This window comes from Chenopodium album, chromosome 19 (genome assembly GCF_948465745.1).
Source record: "Chenopodium album chromosome 19, dcCheAlbu1.1, whole genome shotgun sequence".
Lineage (NCBI taxonomy): Eukaryota > Viridiplantae > Streptophyta > Magnoliopsida > Caryophyllales > Amaranthaceae > Chenopodium > Chenopodium album.
This window is the reverse complement of record NC_137852.1, coordinates 20,423-42,966: the sequence shown is the minus strand read 5'-3', so window position 1 is coordinate 42,966 and position 22,544 is coordinate 20,423. Positions and strand designations below refer to the sequence as shown.

Below are 22,544 nucleotides of genomic sequence, written 5' to 3'. Positions count from 1 at the left end.
GAAATGAGGTGATGGGAGAAATTTTTCAAAAAAATATCAACTTTTGTCTTGACATAATAATAGAATAATGGGATATGAATCAATATATATAATATCATCTTTGGTATGAGCAAATAGGATGGGATATACTCCCTTATTTATTTATTTGGGATGAAGTAACTTTAATAGAACACAATTTTTTACATGTGGTTGCCACTGTGGGGCAGGGGTTACTTGTAAAGGGTTACTCATTAGGTTAGGGCTTTTTTTGTAGGGAGTTACTTATATTGTTAGGGGTTACTTATAGGAGGTTATTCGTTCGGTCATGGGTTACTTGTGGGGGTTATTCATTTGGCCAAGGTTACTAATTCTTGGATTTCTTATTTTGGGATTACTTGTTTGATTAGGGGTTACATGAGTTATTTATTTAAGGGTTACTCGGTCCATTAAGAGTTACTTTCACATGGAAATTGCGCTCAGCAATTGAGTAAGTAAACTCTACAAGTAACTCTTTAAATAAGTAACTAATACAAGTAACCTTAATATGTAACTCATACAAGTAACTCTTAAATAAATAACCCCTGTCACACGGTGTGAGTGTGTGACAACCACATTAAGAAGTTGCTGTTAAAGAATAGTACTCATATCAATTAATTTCCTTGTATTTTAAAGCGTTACATTGTTTTTTTTTTTTCAAGTATTAAAGTCAAGCTTATTGGCTTAATAAAACAATATATAGGTTATAGGAAGTTAAAGTAGGTCAAATCTCATTAATTACTCATAGTGATAGACTAGTGCCTAGTCCAGTATAAATTGAAGACTTGGTGGAATATACTGGGTCCGAGTTGCGACCATGCGTCATTTCTCTCGTGTCTTTATATGGATGCAATATAATGCTAAGCATACCCCTTTCTATATTAGGTAATATCCTAGTCATGTTTAATTTTTTGTGATTATATTAATGCTCCTTTGGTAAACATAGAAATAAATGGTTTTTTTTTTTTTTTTTTACCATTTATCTTGTTGCGCATGTAAGACTTGCTCTTCTTTCTGTTCTTTTAATCAGCTTCGTTCTAAGTATCACAAAAGTCAGTCGACTCAGGAGTTGGCTAAAATAGAATTCAAAGACGAAAATTAGAATACGAGACTTTAGTTGAAAATAGATATGCTGTAAAATAACTCACAAAAATATTCAGATGGTAAATGTTTTTACACCAATAATGTTATTCATCTGTTACAATCACCTCGGTCGTATAGGGGACTATGAAAAACTGGCGTCCCTGATATACATATACTTCAAAGAATGGTACCCAACAAAGATGGGTAAATTTACAGCTAAAGCTCTAAAAGAACCCATAATAATCAAATCACTAGCCATATAATCTAACCTTTCTAACTACAATTAAATGAATTACACTGTACATTATCAATAATCTATGTGTCACGAAGCCATCAAATACCTCACTAGCTCCCTGTTTGAGTTTCGTGTATTTCCTCACAAGTCACGACATTGAGCATACTAGCTTCTACTGCTCTCCTCTGGCAGAACCACCAAGAGATTTGTGAATTGATGGCCCTTGGGTTAAGCTATGAGTAGATCGCTTATTTCACAGTGCCAAAGTTCCGAGGGGACTGCTGCACATGGTGGTCAGGGTCCTTCGCATGAGCATTCATCTTCGACTTTTCATTCTCAGCTTCCTTCTCTGCCTTTTTCTTCTCAAACTCAAGCTGTTTGCAGTTCTCATCATGTGCTCGATGGAACATTCTAACAAAGTTCTGTAAGGTTGACACAACTGCAACCAAAACGTCAATAAAGTACTACTTGAGTGGCTCTTAGTATTGCAGACAAATTGGCCAAAAGACCCATCATTTTTTTTTTTGACACTTCAAAGACACACTAATAGCAAGTGTGGATCTGTACCTTGTTCAAATGGAACCTTTGCTGGATCTTCACCAAAATACATAGCCAAAGCATCAGCATTTCGGCCCTGAAAACATACATCATAAGGTTTAATTATAATATCGTAAATTAAACCAGAGAAACTCAGCTAAGGCCTATGTAAGCTTTTTTCAGCATGAAAGAGAGTAGCCAAATGGAGTGATTTTCCCTTAGTAAGTGGCCACTAGTTGAATGAATGAACACACCAATTTGCCCTTCAAAAAGATCAGCAATTTCACTACATGTTTGTATCAAGTATCAACTAATGGAGGTAGCTACAATATACTTCGTATCATTCCAGCAAGAAAGCAGAGATCATATTCCATTCCCTTAATAGCCAAAAACCTTAGTTCGAAACATCTACTCTCATAAATCTCATTCTATTAACAAGAAAAAACAAAATGCTAGTCTTTTTATTATCAAAACAAGTATCATGAAAAAAAAATATTCATACAAGTTCACATAAAAAAAACAAGTATCAATGCTTTTCCTCTCCTTTTTACCCCCTCTACTCTTCTAAAACTCTCATAAATTTTGTTTGTATACTCATCTTTTTAACGTTACACACATTTTCCAGCTTTTAATCAATCGATTATTTGCTATACTCTTTTTCCTTCTCGGACATTTCCTTATGATGATTCATGTTCACTGACCCCCAAATCATTTTTGGACTAAGGCTTTGATGTTGTTGTTGCTGCTGTTGTTATTGTTGTATAAGTTCACATAAGCGCTACTCAAGTTCATTCAAAACTAAAAATGAAAACGATCGATAAATCCATATAAGCTCCGATAAGTTCAAAAGAATGAAGCCTCAAGGAACAATATAAACATACCACGATAGAATAAAGCGACGCCAAGGACCTCACTTCACCTTCCGCGTAAGAAAGAAAATCCTTCAAGATCTGTTCAAAATGATGTTAAAAAAGAACTTGAGAAAGATAATTAAATAAAACTTTGTAAATCTGTTCAACAGTTGAGAATTTTGAGATGTCTTAACATTTTGAGAACATATAATATTTTTAGCACATTTGCACACTAATCAAATCAAGCAGGTCTTTGGCTGGCACTAGAGGATTTACATTATCACTAAAAACAAAGGACTATTAAATCTCTAAAGGATGCAAATAAAGTGACAACGATAAAAATTCTTAGAGCATAACCCAAAGTAACAGGACAGCAATTTAAATTTAAATTTGTCATTAGGGCATAGTGGCATATTAAGAGCATGATAAGGGTCATGTAACTATGTGGTTTATGTGAGATCTTTTACAGCATTTGATGTTCATATTCCCAAGATAACACACTAAAACAGAGTAAACAGGGGATATAATTTATGGAGAACTGTAACTTAAGCATGATGTATCGGAAACAAACATTCTATCTTCAAAAGAGATCAGTCAATGAATTATAATTATATGTCGATTCTCATCACCCGCCCCTGCGTCTCTCTACACACACGCACACACACACACAAATGATAGACTAATCTGCACAGGAGAGAGGATACGAATCTGCAAAGATAATGCAGGACATCAATACAGTCTAAACAGACCCCCGAACATACAAACATTCTACAAGATAGTGAGAGAATAAGAGAGGAATAATTTCTGAGTTAGTTAAAGGCGTATTTGTGAATGTTCAGTAAAGAAGTTAGTTACGTATCTGAGTTTTGTGCAAGTCAGTAATTTTATAAATAGGCAAGCAGTTGACAGAGAAAGTCCTCTGAAATTTGATAACAGATTTGTAGTGTGGGAGTGTCACTGTGTCATTCCTCTCAAATGAGTGGTTAGCCTGTATTTAGTGTATTTCAGCTTGATTATCAGCAACACATAACTATTTAATTGCCTATTTATTCTTTCCTTATTTCAGCAATTCAGTCTTCTTGTTGAGGCTGAGCTAGAATCAGTCTGGCCTAGCAGATTGTTAGTAGTATTCACAAATGGGGCAGTTTAAAAAAGCAATGGCCATATGCATCATAAATTCTTTATTTCTAACTTTCTAAGGCAAACCAAGCAGCACAAAGGTTATTCAGCCATAATAAACACTTATTTGCTGCGACTCACGCACATTCATTATTAAGGCTGTATGAAGCAGCGACATGAAAGAGGGCATGAAGAACAAACAGGATCAGATATACAACAATCATAATTTTACAGAAGGGATGATTTATTTGATCCAATAAGATACGTATGTTGTAGTATGACTTTCAATTAATGAAATAGTTTTAGCCTAAAAAATGGCACATATATGAAAGTACAAAAAAAAATATTGGCACACCAAAGTAGAAGAAAAGAGTCCACATGTATTAAACATTAATCTAACACAAAATGACAAAAAATTAAGAAAAGTCCATATGAAAGATCAGAGTGAAAATTTATTATTTCATGGTGCTTTGATCTAAGCTGATGAACCAAAGATCACCTAGGGAACCATATGATCTATTATAACAGAAGTGAGCACAAAGGAATACAAAGTAAGAACTAAACACTAACCATGCAAAAGCATTCCGAGATACTGCCATCATTTCCTGAGGCAGTCAGCTCTTGAACAACCTTTTCTAACCCTTTGCTAATAGCTTGCATTTCCTCTGCCAAGATTTTTAGTTGTATCTGCAAAGTAAATGTCGATAAATCTCATGCATACACATTAGTTGATAAAGGAGAAGTAAATTAAAGCTTATTTTATGAAGGATGAGAAAATACATAGCCTAGGATGTAAAAAAATGCAGTTCCTCTTATAATACAGGATGAAAAATCATGACAAAAAATTGGGTTGAAATAAAGGTATCTGACGATATATGCATACGTACAATACAATTATTTTACTGCTACAGCGCAAGATCTGGCTAGTAATCTAGCACCACGCTGAAGGATGACATAGATATAGTTCAAATAGAGCAGAGGTCATGCACCTCTCTAAATGTCATATTAAATTGGACTTCTTCAGTTCTTCCTGCTCTGATTTCAGAATAAGCTTTAAAAGTACACACATAGTCACATACACAGTGGAAATGCTCCAAAGCTATATATATTTCTCTTACACGTCAGATCCTCTCAACTTATGCTACAGAAAGAAATTCTATGGACAGGGTGCAGTTTTAACTTCATGACCTGAAGGCCATTAGATACTCAACAAAATATTTGTCAGCATCTTAGTTTGATTGTCTTGCAATAAAATCCTATATTTCAATCCGCTCAAGAGAAGTTATACTCTATATAGTGTGTCCAGGGGACCTCTTCAGTGGATTCTAAAACAACAAGTTACTTTCAAATAAATCAAGTAGTTTCCTCATAAATGAGAATAGTTGTTCAAAATCTCAGTTAAGCAGCAATGATGTGGCATGCTAACAGCAGTGCAGCTAACAATAACAGCAGCAGCAGCAGTCTCAGTGCTAGTACAATTCCAGTGCAAAACAGTGAGTAGAAGAACTAATTGGGTAGGCAAGACCGAGGACTTCTCACAAAGAAATACAGAGGATTGTTAGAACATATCAATTACTACAAATATCTTTTCAATTCTTACTACTTTCACCCAAAGCCTTCAATACCTATATACATACAATTGATAAGATAATACTTCCTCCACAAAGTTGTCAAAATTATCCATTTAGCAAGTCCCACTTGATCTTACGATTTGAGTTTTCCATGTAAGTGCTTATTATTACGATATGTTTTGAGACTTAGAAATGTAAATTCATCACTCTCTTAGTTCACTTTTTTGCTTTGTTGTTGGAATATTTTCACTTTTTTGCTTTGTTATTGGAATATTTCAATCACAGAGAAAAACTTTAACAATAAATAATTAAATACTCACCAATACAACAGAGAGAGAGAGAAAGAAAGGTGTGTATTAGAAAAATCATTATCCACTACCTACTTTCTAAAGATATCAGTAAAAAAAAAAAAAAAAAAAAAAAAAAAAAAAAAAAAAAAAAAAAAAAAAAAAAAAAAAAAAACGGTTATTATGAGGTGGCTAGCTGTGAAAAAGCATCTTGAACAGCTAAAAGGAGTGAAGGGAGTAAATTTAATGCTTATTTCTTTCTAATCACAAGATTTGACAACTCCTTCCTACTCCTGAGGGAGTTGTATTAAATTATACTTCGTAAATGTATTATTGCTCGGGTTGGATTTACACTTTCCATCTCTTATCATGATAATTGTCATTCATGCAGTAGGTAAGAGTTTGCCGGAGCGGTACTACATGCACTAAATGCTACAATTATCATACCATCAATATATAGCTGGGGCACAATATTGGGCATATCAGGAAAATATTACAGCGTTTTTTTTATTAAGAGTGATATATGGAACAACCCATAAGGTCAGCCTTGAGAAAAAATTGAGAACCTGATGGATTTAATGTAGCAAGTCGCTGGTGAGAATCTGAACAAGGTCTGTGATTAAGATTGGATAGGAGGCATAGTTCCCTCTGTGAGTTCCCTTTAATACTTAAAACTGAGCTTGAATTCCAATCCAGAAAAACACTTGACATGTTCACCAAAGAGAAATGTAGCTTATTTAATGATTCTAAGTTTCTAACTCTCCTGCTTGTATCTGATTTACAAGAGACTTTAAGAAATCAATCAATCAATCAATCAATCAATCAAAGCCTTAATCCGAAAGCATGCCAAAATAAATAACGGCAATTAATTTATTGTAAACAAAAAAACACAGTTCATTACTTCATATAGGAACCTTATCCAACCTAAAAATATTCACATAATAACAGGACGATGATAACACTTACCTTGAGAAAAAAGGATTAGCACATAGTTATAACATAATTTCAACCATTTGGCATATTTATTATCCCTTCCTTACAAACTAGATGAAGCAATAAAAATGTATGATAATGACAATATTAACTAAACAAAGATTATATACCTTTGTTGACCCCTCCAAATTGGCCAAATCTTTTGGAAAATCCAATACCTCAGGTAATTGATCAGCAAGAATCTGCAGTTTAACAAGAAGTTCACAGTGCGGCAAATTTAAATACAATATTATATTACAAAGCCTAATTTAGAGGTCACTCTTGAGAATTTGTCCTAACAATCTCACTAGATGTCTAGATTTAGCACAATAAACAATTTTCCACTTCATAATGCATATTGCATAACAAAGAAGCAAACAAACAAAAAGGGCAGGATGCTACATAGATCATTCATAGGGACTCTGACTATTTAAAATCTAATCCATATACATCCACAAAACAATAATTACCATTATGCCCTTCATATACATTATAGCTATGATGAAATTAAATCACATAACAATCCCAAAAACACATAATAAAAACTCCTTTTGTCCCTAATTTTTTGACCCATTGAAAAATATGGGTCAAACTTTATAATCTTTGATCATAAAATACTCTTAATGTAAAAGAGATAATAAAGTCATATACTCATAAGGGGTCTTGTAGGATTTGTCTCATTGTACATTTTATTAATATATGATTTTTATAATTTTTACACATGAAAATGGAGATAAATCCAGTTTAAGACAAGTCTTGAAGACCAATAAAAGTCAAATAGAGCAAAAGGAAGTAATGATTATAGTTTATTAAATATGTACTTGACTAACTTTCTTAAAATGAAAATGTCACCAATACTTAACCTATACCATAAATGGAAAGTTTTTTATAACAAATATGTGGAAGGTTTTTTGTTTTTTTTTTTACCACATAATTACACATTACCACAACCACCATCGGTAACCCTATCGAGCCACCACCCTAGTCCTTTATAGTTTATACCACCACCTAGTCCACCGTATCAACAACCACCTCAGTCTAACAAAACACCATCCCAATCTCAAAAACCACCTTCCAGGTCTTCCAGCCGAAAACACACATACTAGCACCTAGTCCACCTTATCAACTAACAACCACCTCAATCTAACAAAATACCATCCCAATCTCAAGAACCATGCTAGGAATTAGCATGGATTCTGACATGATTACAGCTCTAACTATGGCATAAATTAGGGAAGAAAAATGCTGATAATATTGATAATATGCGAATTACACTAATAGAATAATAATTCCACTTTCGAGAGGTGGATGCTCTCCTAACATGAGCTTTTGAGAGGCTCACTCTCTCCCAATAACTAACCTCACAATATTCTTCATGATCATTATTCCTCCTAATGAGGCCTATTTATAGATAATACCTCCTAACAAACCTCTAGCTTATTACCAAGTCACTACTAATAGACTATGACTAACATGCCCTCTCCTTAATATTGATTCCTTGCAAACCACCTACCAGGTCTTCCAGCCGAAAAACACAAACCGCCACCCAGACAGACGAAAACACACAAGTAGTAAATTCAACATCCTCCTCACCAGACGAACACCCCAACTCGCTGAAAACCACCTTCACCCTGTGCTCGATCTATTTTTTCTCTCCTCGCTGAAATTACCACCCTCCACCAAACTACCACCTCCACTGAACACTCACCACTATAACCCACCACCATGTTTTTGGTATTTTGGAGAGAGAGAAGATAAAGAGGGGCTGAAGATGAAAAAATTAAAGTCAGCGGAAGAGCATGTGGTCTGGACTCTGGGCCCGGGAGAGAGAAGGGGTTAAAATAAGGAAGAACTGGACAGCGGCGGAGAATTCAGATTCAACAATGGGGAAGAAGTTGAAGAGTTGAAGATGAAGTCTCAATTGTTGTGGTGACTGGTTGGTGTGGTGATTAGTGGTGAGCTGGCAGGTTAAATCAATCAATTGACTACTCTTAAACAAAGCATAATTGAAGACTCTCTATACACTCTCTCTCCTCTTTTTTAAGAAGTGTACCAAGGGCTATCAGTCATCTACAAAAATAGGAGGAAGTAATTCCCAAATACCTCCTAAGTCCTGATGCCACTTTTTATTTTTTACAAATAGGAAAAAACCCCCTTCCATAAAACAATACCAAAGAAATGCAAAGTAAACAACCCTATCAAATCCACAAGCGCTTACTCTAAAAGATTTTATCATTATTCTTTACCAAGAAAATCTAAAAAAACTTCGCAAAGAGGTCTCCAAAAAACCTCAATATCCTCCCAAAGTTATAAGACACACATGAGGTCATGATAGATATTTTTGTTAAAAATAAAAAATAAAAAAATCCCAAGATATGTAACCGTTGCATAAATGATATTTTAAAAAAAGTAGATAATTACTCGCCTCATAACTCCACATACAAATAAACATAATTCATGAAAATGCGAATAAAAAGCCTGACAATTAAAAACGAAATGAGTCCCTCATCTACACTTACCCTTTTATTTTCGAAAGACACTTACCTATTAAGAGAATCGTAAACGTTTGATGTAACTGCAAGTTAGTCAACATGCTAGATAGTACTTTTGAGTACTTGTAAAGAGGAAATTGTGATTGAACTTCTTAATCTCTTAGGCATCATGTATAGTGATGAGTCTAGGGGTGAGCAAAATAAAAACATGGGTACTGATTCCGGGTAATAAGATTGGGAGCCTGTTGCAAGTTCCAAGTCTTTAAATTGAAATCGGCTCAAAATTTTGGAACAGGAACTTGTAAGGTACCTTGTTAGCACAGTTCAAGTTCTAAGTACACTAAATTGAAATCGGAACCTTTCAATTAAGCCCAATTCATACGAGCCCAATATTAAAAACATATACAAATACAAGCCCAATTTTTTTTTAAGAAAAAAAAATTGAAACAACCGGGGTTGGTTTGTTGTATTTGTGATTTGTAAGAATTTTAAGCTTGTGAGTATTATCCAAAAAAAATTGTATTTTGTTCTCAATTTTCAAGAATCTGCTCAACAGGTTTCAGTTTCAGTTCCGGTTTCCGTTCCTTGGATTTTGACAAGGTATCCCGTTAGTATGTTACACTCACCCCTAGTGCTGACTGTTGAGTGCAAAAGTAAAGAGAAGAGACATAGGGCTTCCTCATCCCAGGCTTCCTCTCTCTAATTTTTTATTCCACATATTTTTTATTCCACATTTCCATGAAGAGTGTAAAATTTGATTCATTTTAAGAACATTCTACCAATAAAATAAGCATCCGTCCTTCATACCTCTGCAAACCAACTCTTCCCCTCATCCGTGAAAAAGAACATCTCCCATAATTCTTTCAAAAGGGATTTGAAAGAAGATGGAAAGCACAGGAGTATGCTAAATGGAAATATTAGAAGTAATGTTGATAGAGCATCTGAAGTAACTATGCCACTTTCCAGCATCAAATCTCATGCAGACTCACTGGATCCCAAGAAAAATAAACAACTCATGCCACTTTCCAGTATCAAATCTCATGCAGACTCACTAGATCCCAAGAAAAATAAACAACTCATGCCACTTTCCAGTATCAAATCTCATGCAGACTCACTAAATCCCAAGAAAAATAAACAACTCATCAAGGAAGTGATTTCACATAGTTCTAATGAACCTTTCACTATTAAAAGAGAGGCTGAAAACAGCCCAGCATCACGTGCTTACAGTTCCTTCAGTCTCTCTCTCTCCCTCTCTCCCCCTCCACCCCCCCCCCCCCACCCCCCCTTCTCTCTCTCTCTCTCTCTCTCGGAAAGAGAAAATTCATGGGACCAAAAGTAATGTCTATGAGAGTCAAGTTGTGTTTCTTCAAAGACATTTATGGTATGAAACAATCTTTTAAAAATAAACTAAAAAAGAAAATGAGACAAAATTTTAACGGACAAAGGGAGCAATTAATACCAAATAACAAATAACCTCCTAAAACTACATGTCATGATAAGTTTCAAGAATATTTTGGGACAGAGGGAGTATACACCATAAGCGAAAAGAGTAGAAAGCCAACTAGCCTAAAGATTAATTACTTCACAACCCATTCTTGTTCTCATGTAAAAAAGAAATGAATACCCAACTCATGCAGATATAAATTACAATCACCACATTTTCATATACCTACTAAAGCACTTTAGAAAAATCCTTGTTCATCATTCCTATAGTTCTTGATAACACACAGGGAAAGCATACAGTCATCCTCCAAATTTAAAATAGCATTAGGAACTCCTCTTGCTTAAAGAAACTCTCTACCTTAACACTAATAATAGGACCTCTCTGCTTCCTCCGACATAGGCCAAAATCAAAAGAAAGACATGATCTTAACAAGTTTCAAGATCAGTCCCTCTCTCTTTTGACTACTTATGAAGTTCATTCTCCTAGGTCCATCAACTACCTTACAAAGAGAAACTGAATTTAGTATCCCTTAGTAATCTGGCTAAGCCCACATCACTTTCTTATCAAATTCATACTCCATTAACGATGGTGCTCCAAAAATTACTAGAAAAAGTAGCTCACCAGCAAGGCTTCTCACTAAGCCATCAATTTCAGTAACAACCAATTATAGATAATCAGTAAAATTATAGATAACTTTGAACCAACATTTAGTACCTATGTAGGACTTTGTAATACCTTTCATCCTTTTCATTGACATACGTGATAAAGTAATAAAAGTAAAATATAATGAGAATATGATACTCTATATAAGGAAAATAAATGGTCAGAATAGCTCAGTTGGTAAAGCGGAGGACTGAATATACTGTTTGGCACACATAACTCCAAGAGTTAATACACCAAACCTACCCCTTGCATTGTATTCTAGTACAACACATAAAAAATAGTTCTAAAGGGATAATAAATGTCCCCTTGAAAAAAAGGTACCGCGACAAAGTATAATGAGATCAGCTAACTTGATAGTGGATCAATCAATCAATCAAAGCCTTTATCCCATAAGCGGGGTCGGCTATCATGAACCAAATTTGATTATTCCGTGTAGTCATCAACATAAATCTTCCTCCTCCATCCCTTACGATCCAATGCTTCATCCTCATGCAAATCCATATACTTCATATCCTTCCTAACTCCTTCCAACCAAGTTATTTTCGGTCTCCTCCTCCCTCGTTTCACCCCTCCATAATCCCACTCTTCCACTCTTCGAACCGGTGCACCCTCGGATCTCCGTCTTACATGCCCAAACCAACGCAAGCGATTTTCCCTACTTTCTTACGAATAACCTCATTTCTGATTCTTTCTCTTAGAGTGTTCCCACACATCCACCTTAACATGTGCATTTCCGTAACTTCCATCTTTTTAATGTGCTCCTTCCTGGAAGCCCATCATTCTGTATCATAAAGCAACACAGGTCTTATGGCAGTCCTGTAGAATTTTCCCTTAAGCTGTAAGGGAATGCTTCGATCACATAACACTCATGTAGCTGCTCTCCATTTAAGCCACCCCGACTTAATCCTATGTGCCACGTCTTGATCAATGTCACCATTCTTCCGGATGATTGACCCAAGATACTTAAAACATTCACTCATGATCAAATCCTTTCCATCCAAACTCACCACTTCATTGCTTGCCACCCTCTGAGTACCAAAGCAACATACCAAATACCCTCCGGATAAAGGAGGAGGGTTTTGGTAGGCCATCAGTGTAAAACTTTGTCACATCCCATGACATGAGCCTAACTTGATAGTGGATATAAGATTTAAATAAATAGGCAATTCCGTTTAAATACATCTTACTCCCTCCATCCCTTAATGTAGCCCCATTTACATTTTCACGGATTTTATAATCGCAAACGTGTTAGTATAAAAAAATGATATAATGAAACTGCTTGCTACGACCTAACAAGATAATAATATTTTCTAATAGATTTCTAGAAATATGTAGTCAAAGTTTTAAAACTCCTAAATAAATGCAAATAGAGCAAACATTTAGGGACAGAGGGAGTAGATCATCACCTTATAGATAAAAGGAGTTTGTAACAGAGGGAGAGTTATATAATAACACTTTATATGGGTGCACAAGATAAACAAGCAGAGTAGGCTTAGTAAGAAATTCATTTCTCATTACCAGACAAGCCAAGAAGAGAAACAAAATAAAGGGGGAAAGATTAGTGTGTTAACATGCACAAAAGCTATATTTTCCAATTTACTTCTACTGACATCTAAAGACAATAATTTATAGCAAGGATGTACATGATAAACAAATAGTGTAGAGGCAATACAATTTTTTTTTTTTTTTTTACCTTGCACAGGTAATGCACTTGCACTTGCAGGCACAAGAGTCAAATTGTCCATGCTATGTCTACTGCCATATGAAGATTATGCAAAATTACTTAGGAAAACTGATTTACCTTGCACAGGTAATGCATAAGAGTCATCTTGCTATTCCGAGAACGTGTATCTGTGAGTTTAAGGAGGCTATCCAGTCGAAACCCAACAGCAGCACCTGCAGACATGTTCATGGATATTCAAAGGCCAAAAAAGAAAAGGGAATATATCAAACTATAAAGTGGAAGCATCTGAATATGCAACAGATGTGAGTGATGATTACAAGAAGAGCCTGTAGCCCACACAAAATATAAGAAAGAATTTAAATAAATCAAGAAAACCTCGGCCCACCTCGAGCAGTCCCTTGGTTCAATGCATTGCCCAAAGACAAAATTGTCTGCATGACTCTTTTCAACTTTACAGATGATCTAATCTGAAAATGGAAAGACATGTCATTGCAAAGTCACATACTAATAAACACTTCGGGAAAGAAACTAAAGAAAAAAATCCAACAAACAACAAGGCGATGGAAAAGGCCAAGAGCCAACGGAGAATACTTGCCTCATCTGATGCAGAATTCACTATCTGTAAATTCTTTCTAAGATCGGACACCTGAAAGTATTAAAAATACACAGATCAACAATCTAGAATAATTTTGCAGAACTAGATCATAATGAAAATTAATCAACAAACCTGAGAGGTAAATTGTATCTTAAATGAAAAAACTCTTAGTTTCGACTCCACTCGAGGCACCTTCATTAACTCTAAGAAGAACTGTTTCAGAATTAAAAAGAGTATAAATAAATCAAAATGCCCTATTTCAATATAATATAGCAGCAACCAATTAATCAAGCCCTGGCATAACCACATACTAAGCATCGAATTAATTTAATTGGTTATGTCATCTTGATCTTCACTGATCGTGGTCTCCTATAATGTTCAAAACCATTGATGTGCAAGGTAAAAAAGTTAAAAATAGAAGAAGAAAAAGAATTGACTAACCTGTTCACATTTCCCTAAATTATCTTTATCACCCTTGTATCCCTGAACCAGACAGAATTTTTAACATAAGACTTACAGAAAGACAAAATGTTCAAGAAATTGTAAACAAGAAATAAAACAATGATTTCTAAAAGGACAATATAGTCCCACAACATAATATAGACAATAATGTAAACAAATATCCGAAAGATATGGATCATTCAAGACCAAACTTGGCTCTGTCTAATAACTTACCTTCAATTGCTCCATTTCTTCCTTTGTTGGACAAAATTTTATAAGGTTTTCCACTTGATCAACATCCAAAGCTGAATCATCCAAAGCAAGTACTGAATTCTGCAATAAAGTTGATACCAAAAAAGAAAAAAAATAGAATGATATACCCTATCAAATTCATTCTGTTTTAAATATTCTAATAGGAAAATAAATCTTGGCTGCAGGGCCATGTGCCACCACATACTATAGGTTTTTCAGCTAACCACAACCATCATAATAGGCCGTGACAGTTTCAAACCATCAACATTGCCTGCCAAAGTGGTACCACAACTGCTAACATGATCATAACCACAACCAAGATTTAATTCCCTAATTACTACTGAGTGACAATAATCAACAAGCTCAGTTATCTATTAATTCTCTACAATAGAAATTATCATCAAACCCTAAGCTTAATTTGCACACCAACAATTATGACCTTACCATTAAATCAGGCAGAGGAATTTTCACTTTTGTAAGCATTATTTCACAATTATAAGCCCTTCTAAGATCAATCTGCAGAAAAGCCATGGACAAAATCAAATAGAGAATGCAAATACATTAGTTTGCTACGGCAGCAGAGGCACATAACATAATGTCAAGACTCAACTCACTCAAGAGTAGATAATAAATAAAGCGCAGCCAAGAAATAAATTCACTAGATAAGAGGAGACAAGGCTCAGCCCAAACAAATTTGCTGACAGGGATTGTTTTGATTCAATATAGTGCACCACTTTCCTCTTCAACAAATTCATCAAGTATGACTCACACTGAGGTAGGGTCTCAAGATGCTCAGATATCCAAGACCTTGCCCCAAAGAAGTCAAATACTATGATGGAGGCTATCAAATATCCTAATTGACAGCTTACCAATCGCCTGCTTCGAGTCTGTTTTCATTAACCTTTCAGTAGCTAATACATGCTACGTTTGAATGAAGAACACTAGCCAAAGATTAATTACAATACTAATTATTTATTCATTAAATCTCCCAGCAAATCCTGCCAGATGTTGGATTTGACAATAGGTGATTCTAAGGAAACTAATGAATAGCAAGCAAAAAAAAAAAGATTTTTTATTAAGAACCAACATTGAAAGTCAAACACAAATTACCAGCTGAATTTTTTCAGGTTTAGACCCTGAAGTACGACGACCCGATTGCCCTCCAGTGACCCCCTTGTCTGCATTTGGAGCAGATGCTGCAAAGAGGGTCTCAAGTTCTGACATGTCAAACTCTGGAGCTCTGTCAAGTATTGAAAATATTACAAAGGTTCAGCAGTAAGCTTTGGCTAAACTGTACAGTTAAAAAAAAAAAAAAATAAAAAAAAAATAAAAAATAAAAAATTCAAGCAGGGATCAAATACTTACTTGGAAGCCTCATCAGGTTTTTGAGCGTCAGCCCATAAGCTTCCTTGCATTACCCTTGTTAATTTCAACCAATGAAATGGCTTTACATTCTTTTTTGGTTGACCCTGATTCCTCGGAGTAACACGAGGAGGGACCCTACCCTTTAAACCAGTGGGTCCAGGAGGTGGAGGAACTGGTCCTTTGCTACCAACCACTTGAGAATCTTGAGAAGAGCTATTAGCTCTTGCTAATCCTTTTCCAAGAGGACCCGGTGGAGGTGGCACAGGTGGAGATTTAGAAGAAGTTGTGGGCCCAACATTAGAAGAGGTACCTTTAGGAGGTGGGGGTGGTGGAGGCACTAGAGAAGGCATTTTAGGACTAGCAACAGAAACAGGCAATTTTGGGGGAGGAGGAGGAGGAGGAGCTTTGACTGGTCTACGTGCGTTGGTATTAGACGAATCTGAACCTATAGCTGAAGAAACATTCTCAGGGAGACATGGAGGAGGCGGAGGTGGAGGTGGAGGAGCTTTGACAGGTCCATGTGTGCTGCTAATAGATGAATCTGAATCTATAGCTGACGAAACATTCTCAGGAAGACGTGGAGGAGGCAGAGGAGGAGGAGGAGGGATTGACAATGTGCTCCTAGCACTAGAACACTGGGACTGCAATACAGGTGGAGGAGGAGGTGGAGGTGGTGGTGTTGACAAGGGAACCCTAGTATATGAAGAAAGAGATTGTCCAAAAGAGGTTGGCAGAGGCGGGGGAGGAGGTGGTGCTGATGATGCGCCTCCTGCATTCACAAAAGGAGGAGGAGGAGGAGGAGGAGGAAATGATGTGTTCTGAACAGTTGAAGATCTAAAAGGGGGTAAGGGTGGGGGTGGAGGGATTGACGATGGATTTGTACGACAAACAATATCATTTTCTGATTCTACTTGTGGAAGGGGTTGTAATGCTGGAGGAGAATCCTGATGTTGTGATACTGAATGAACATGAGGTAAAGGAGGACATGGCGGTCGAGGGGCTGATAGTTGAGATGATGCAGATGATGAGAGAACGTTTTGTCCAGGTTTAGATACTTCAGGTACAAAAGCAACCGAAGTAGCCATTGATTGTGGAGATATCGCCCCCTGATGAGCAACCGCATCACTATTGTATGTATCATTATCATGCAAAAGCGCTGTAATCCCAAGTGAAGACGGTGAACTATGAAACCTTTGCATAGGTTTTGGAGAACCTTGCATGGAATTGCTATATATGGCAGAGCTTGAACGGGAAGATTGAAGTATACGTGGGGATATTATCTTTGTTTGAGTAGATTTTTGAAGAACAGGAAGCAAGTCCTCTGGTAGACCCTTCTTTGGAACCACAATATCATCTGGAGAAGGACCAGAGGACTGTTTTGAGAGCTTCTCGTCAATTTGTTGAGGATGTGATACTGCAACAATGCTAGATTTCTCGGGCAGACTAGCATTTTCCAAACTTTCTAGGACAAAATTTGAAACACCTTCTTTATAAGCATCAGACTTCTGTCCAACTATATGGCCAATCTGGGTGTCTACTGTTGTTTCAGAAGAGCAATGGGATTGCCTCTCAAGAGTCCTTTTTGAGGATCCCATGATGCTGTCTTCCTGGACAAGTGATTTCAAATTACCCACAAGACTTTCTTTACTCTCATGAGAAGCTATCTCCAATTTCTCTTTGAGTTCTTTTGATGAAGTAATTTTCTGAAGAACATTTAGCGCGACATCAGACTTTGAATCTATCCAATCAACATTGCTGAAAATCTCTTGCACCTTTGCAAATGCTTCAATAGGAAGGCCTTCTTTCTCCTCAGTAACAGGCATATCAATAGAAGTACCAGAGGTTGCAGAGTCCATCTCTGAGAATAGAACCTTCACGAAAAGGATTAAAGCCAAAACAAAATTAAAGTTTTATCTTATATACTATGATCAATCATTGAATCTCACAACCACCAAAAAAAAAAAAAAAAACACACACACACACAAGTGGAGTAAGCAAAAACAAAGGGGTAGGAGTGTGGGTACCTCAGCTCTGAAGTCCTTAGGAAATTTATCCTTGTCATCCCACAAGGTGTCAATCTCATCACGATTAAGCATCAAAATATTGGATCTGATAAATGCTGTGCTAAACATAACCCTGAAAATCATTTGCTCACGTTCCAAATCATCATCCAAGCTTATGCACTCAAGCACCACATCCCCTTGAACATGACAATTAACGTCAATCTTCACCAATTCACTTTCTGCCTGAAATATACTCAGAAGAAGAAGCATAACATTTTTAAAAAATAAAAAATAAAATAAAAAAAAATAAAATAACTTAAAATAAAATTAAAAAAAAAAAATCACAACAGAGAAAGAAGGACTAGCAACCTCCTCAATCATAATATCAAAGATGGAAATATCTCATGTAATATATACAGAAAACATCACCAACCAGAAGAAGATAAGAAAATAAAGTACACCTTACAAGTTACAACCCAGTCGAAATACAGACCAGTGAAAGATTGACAATAAAGGAAAACATATCACAAGGACAAAGAGATAAATCGTTAACCATTTTTTACCTGTTTGTATTGCCGAACAACTTTACTTTTTTTTGGAGTTGAAAATAGCATTATAGGAGTTTGGTCAGCAGCAGGTGAAGGGTCTCGTCCATAGATTCTAAGAATAGGTCGGCAACCACCAACCCCATCAATATTAGGGATGAGCCTAAGCATTATGCAGTCCACAGTCAGGCACCTGTCCTGGGGAGGCCACTCTGAGTCCAAGTGTCTCCTTGATACATACTGAAGATACCTCAACTGAGAGGGAATTGGATTTAACGGGCACATCAACTGCAAAAGCTCGCGAGGGGCTTGTCTGTAGATCATATCCAGTGTCTTCTGTTCCCCGTTATATAGCTTTCTGTAGATTAAGAGTGCGGCTAGCATGAATGCCAAAATAGGCCAACCACCTCGTTCGCAATGCATTAAAAGAACATTGCGTTGACCAAGCAAGAGCCAGCTATCACCAGATCTCAGACAGTGATGAATCATCTCCAATGTGAGCAAAGGACAACCTTCATGCTGCCGAGGATAATCAATTACAGTCATGTCATACTCCGACAGCATATTCGCAATCTGGCTCTGCTTCTCTCCCTCACGAAAGTTGAAAACCATGAATGAAGCATCAGGTAGGTGACCCTGGAGTTGACTAACTATTCCATCAATGTAACCTTGATAATTATCATCCTCCACCATATCCGTAGTAAAGCAGCAATCAAAGACTAAGCAACAAAAAAAATCTCATTATCAGGACAGTAAGCTTCAACACCTACCTCAACTAGAAGAATCAAACATGTGTCACAAATATCACAAAAGCATTTTATCAAACAAATGAATAAACAGAAATCTAACAGTTACAGATAAAATAATTTAGAGAGAACAGGCAAGGATGCATAATGAGAAGACAAAAAGCTCGGTTGGAAATACCCTCATCCAAACCCAAACTACTTAAGCAAACACAAAAATTCACAAATTCAAAACAAATCCACAAGGAAACTTGATCAATACGACCAAGTCTAGTAACACGTTCAAGTCCAATAATTAAAAAATAAAATAAAAAAAAAATTTAAAAAAAAAAATTAAAAAAAAAAAAAAGACATTATGCCTAAAACTGTGTGGCACAGATTGACAAATCAGATCTCAAGAACAAAGAAAAAACCCACATTCATAAGTCTTACATAAGTTTCCATCTTCTTCTTCCCCTGAAATAATAAAAACTAATTTAAAACCTGTCCACAAACCTTATTTCCCCACCCAAATTAATCATGAACAAATTTTCAAATAAACAAACAGCAAATGCTACTCCCTCCACAGCTATTTATAATTTCTTTGACAGTTTATATTTATTCCATAAAACAATTTCACCCGATTTTCCAGGATACCAACAAAAATATTATTTTTAAATACCAAGCCTAATAGAAAATTAAATGTGACTAGTCATAAAAATTGTACCACAAAGTGGACAGATAGAATGTAACCACAGATAAGAAAAAAACCATGAGGGGTACAGTGATACAAAAAGACAAGCAAAGCATACAAGAGGGGAGAAAATCAGTAAAATATATATGGCCATATATTAAGGTCTTCAACTACAGATTAGTCTTTTCAGTGAGAAACAAGAAAGCCAAATAGATGTCCATGCGCAGCATTGGGCACAATATGCAAATCTAATTATACTTCTTTTAATAACAAAACAAAATCTTCTTTTGTTTCTGACCAGTTTCCAGAACATCGAAATCATGAAGAGTAAAATTACTTATAACCAATTTGAACATCAGTTTTAAGTTTTTAACCACTCCACAAGTTCCAAGATGACAACTAACTACACCAGTTAAGACTATGTTCTCTTCACCTGAAATGCTTTCTTAAAGTTTCAACAGATGATATCTTGATTTGACTAAATTTTGACCATATTTGCATTTGCACACTAATATTATAATAAAAAAATAAAATAAAAATAAAAAAATAAAAAAGAAACAGATCCAATATCTTGATTTGACTAAATTTTGACCATATTAGCACTAGGGATGGCAATTTAATCCGAGTTCGATTCGAATCCGATCCGATCCGAAGGAAAAAGTCCGATCCAAATCCGTTTAAAATTAGTCCGAATCCGAATCCGATAAAATAGATCCGAATCCGAATAGGAGGCGGATCGGACTTGGACCCTACGTAAAGTCCGATGGAGTCCGAATCCGAGAGTATGAGCATATGCTCTATAACTTGGGACAATTGTTTGCTTGTGTTTGTATCAAAATTTTGTTATGTAACTAAGTTCCTAATTTAAATACGTAGTATGTTATGTTTATACTTTACTTGGTATGACAATACAAACAATTATAAGTATATGACATTACAAAAAAAAATCAATAAATAAAATATCCGGATCATTTCGGAGGTCCGTATAAACGGAGCGGATTCGGATCCGAAAAATACGAGTCGGATCGGATTCGGACTCGGATTTTTCGAATTCGGACTCGAATTCGGATCCGAGTCCATGGTCCTTTTACTAAACGGATCGGATTCAGATTTAGTTACATCCGACCCGAATCCGATCCGTTGCCATTCCTAATTAGCACAACATTTTGACCACACCGGTGAGGTCTAAACTTTTCTAGCCTTGGTCAATTTGGTCTAATTCTAATAAGAATAAGTAATATGTTCCATTTAAAGGTGAGGAGAACAGGTAGCATAAGTTGTCTTAACTTCACAACTTACAAGTGAGCCAAAAGGGGTAAATACAAGGTTCTCAAAGCTCATAGCCTCTTATCAAGAATGTAACAATCATGATTTCATTACACTCTACTCCACACTATACAAGTAGACAGCTACTCATGCAAGTTGGTTAGTATCTGATGTTTAGGCTCTAGCACCTAGAAGAAATCTAGAATCAATAGCTCGTATCCTTACTCTATTTTATGCAATGAAACTTCTTTATACACATGACCACATTGGGAAGATACAAAATCTCACAAAACATGTTTCTAACAACACATAAAATAAAGCACAGACATAGAGATTAAGTATTATCCAAAACCAACCCACATTGATTAATTATGCTAAGAAAACCAGACTACGCAACAGACAAATAGACAATCACCAGCCATTTGAACATAAATAGCAAGGAAAAGACTCAGCCAAAACTCAGCAGCATCAGTTGATAATTATATATGACTGAAACCAGACAATACTTACATATACCCAGTAATAATTACAGATACAGCATTGAAGATCCAATTAGCCAAGACAATACCCAGCAAGTAAGCTACTGAAACCTGATATATACCCACCTAATGTAGGGAAATGTTGCATTCCAAATAATTTATAGCCTTGCTACTACTATAAACCAAAGACTATAGAGATAGTTTTCCACAATTCCAGCTATTAGCTAAATCGAATCCGCATTCATTAGCACAATCGACCAAATTATGATCCAATGACACCACAACACAAACAATACAAACTCCTCCCTAGCAACATACTAGTGTAACATACGAGTCAGAAGAAGATCCGTATCTGAGTTATTCCAAATCACCCTCACTAATATCAACTAAACCATAGCTCAACAGAAACAAATGCAGGTCCCAAAGGTGATTAGTCAGACCATACAACCATACCAAAGCCGAAATCGAAAAGGCCAACAATATGGGGTTTGTTGCACGAACCAAGTCTTTTATCTCCCTTGGTTGTCTACAAATATCCTTTTCCTCCATTTCGCATTTATCTAATAATTGCAACCCTTAATCACACTCATTACAACCAATCACCAATCAAAAAGTTGATGCAATTTCCAACAAACCCCATCAATTTCTAGGCCTCAATTCTAAGTTCAAATCATCAAATCCATAAAAGTACACTACAATTACATCAAATTCAACACAAAATATCAAACCCCGTATCAAATCATTCTAAAAATTGCTGAAAAAAACATCCAAAAATGCAAATTTAAACCAGAAATAAAGACATACCATAAACCCTTTCAGCAATCTCCAACAACCCATCAGGTGGTTTCTTGTAGAAGAACTTCCTAAAAAGCGCCATTTTTCCCAATTGAAATCAAAAATCCAACAACTAATTTCAAGAAAGAATGTCAACCCATTTCATCTGATGTTACCCAGATCGTTATATATACGCACAATTTAACAGATCATTAAAAAAATTGCTGCAGAACTAAGAAAGCTCCAATTTACTAGGGTATTTTAAAAAAAAAAAAATTATTATTTTCTTCTCCTTCACACTTGCAACAACTGCAGATGACTTCGCTTTCAAAGAGAGGAACACAACGTGGTGGGCTATGAGAGAGAGAATTTTAGAATTTTGGATTATAGATAAAATGTCGAAAATTGGGAGATCTGAGCTTTGTCCTATAGTTTTCTATTACAACCTCCGTTTC

The 22,544-nt window shown here is 35.8% G+C and overlaps 1 protein-coding gene across 1 annotated transcript; it reads right to left on the bottom strand.

Moving 5' to 3' along the window:
- Positions 1-1,145: 1,145 nt before the first annotated feature.
- On the bottom strand, positions 1,146-22,498 carry LOC145594766 (formin-like protein 18). The gene is given in 18 exon segments (XM_081651101.1): positions 1,146-1,599; positions 1,602-1,772; positions 1,901-1,967; positions 2,752-2,820; positions 4,411-4,527; positions 6,802-6,873; positions 13,071-13,165; positions 13,339-13,420; positions 13,549-13,599; positions 13,681-13,761; positions 13,990-14,031; positions 14,224-14,322; positions 14,686-14,757; positions 15,352-15,481; positions 15,607-17,477; positions 17,631-17,852; positions 18,173-18,873; positions 22,120-22,498. Coding segments are annotated over 18 exon segments (4,053 nt in total). The 5' UTR covers positions 22,193-22,498; the 3' UTR covers positions 1,146-1,561.
- Between the last annotated feature and the right edge of the window lie 46 nt (positions 22,499-22,544).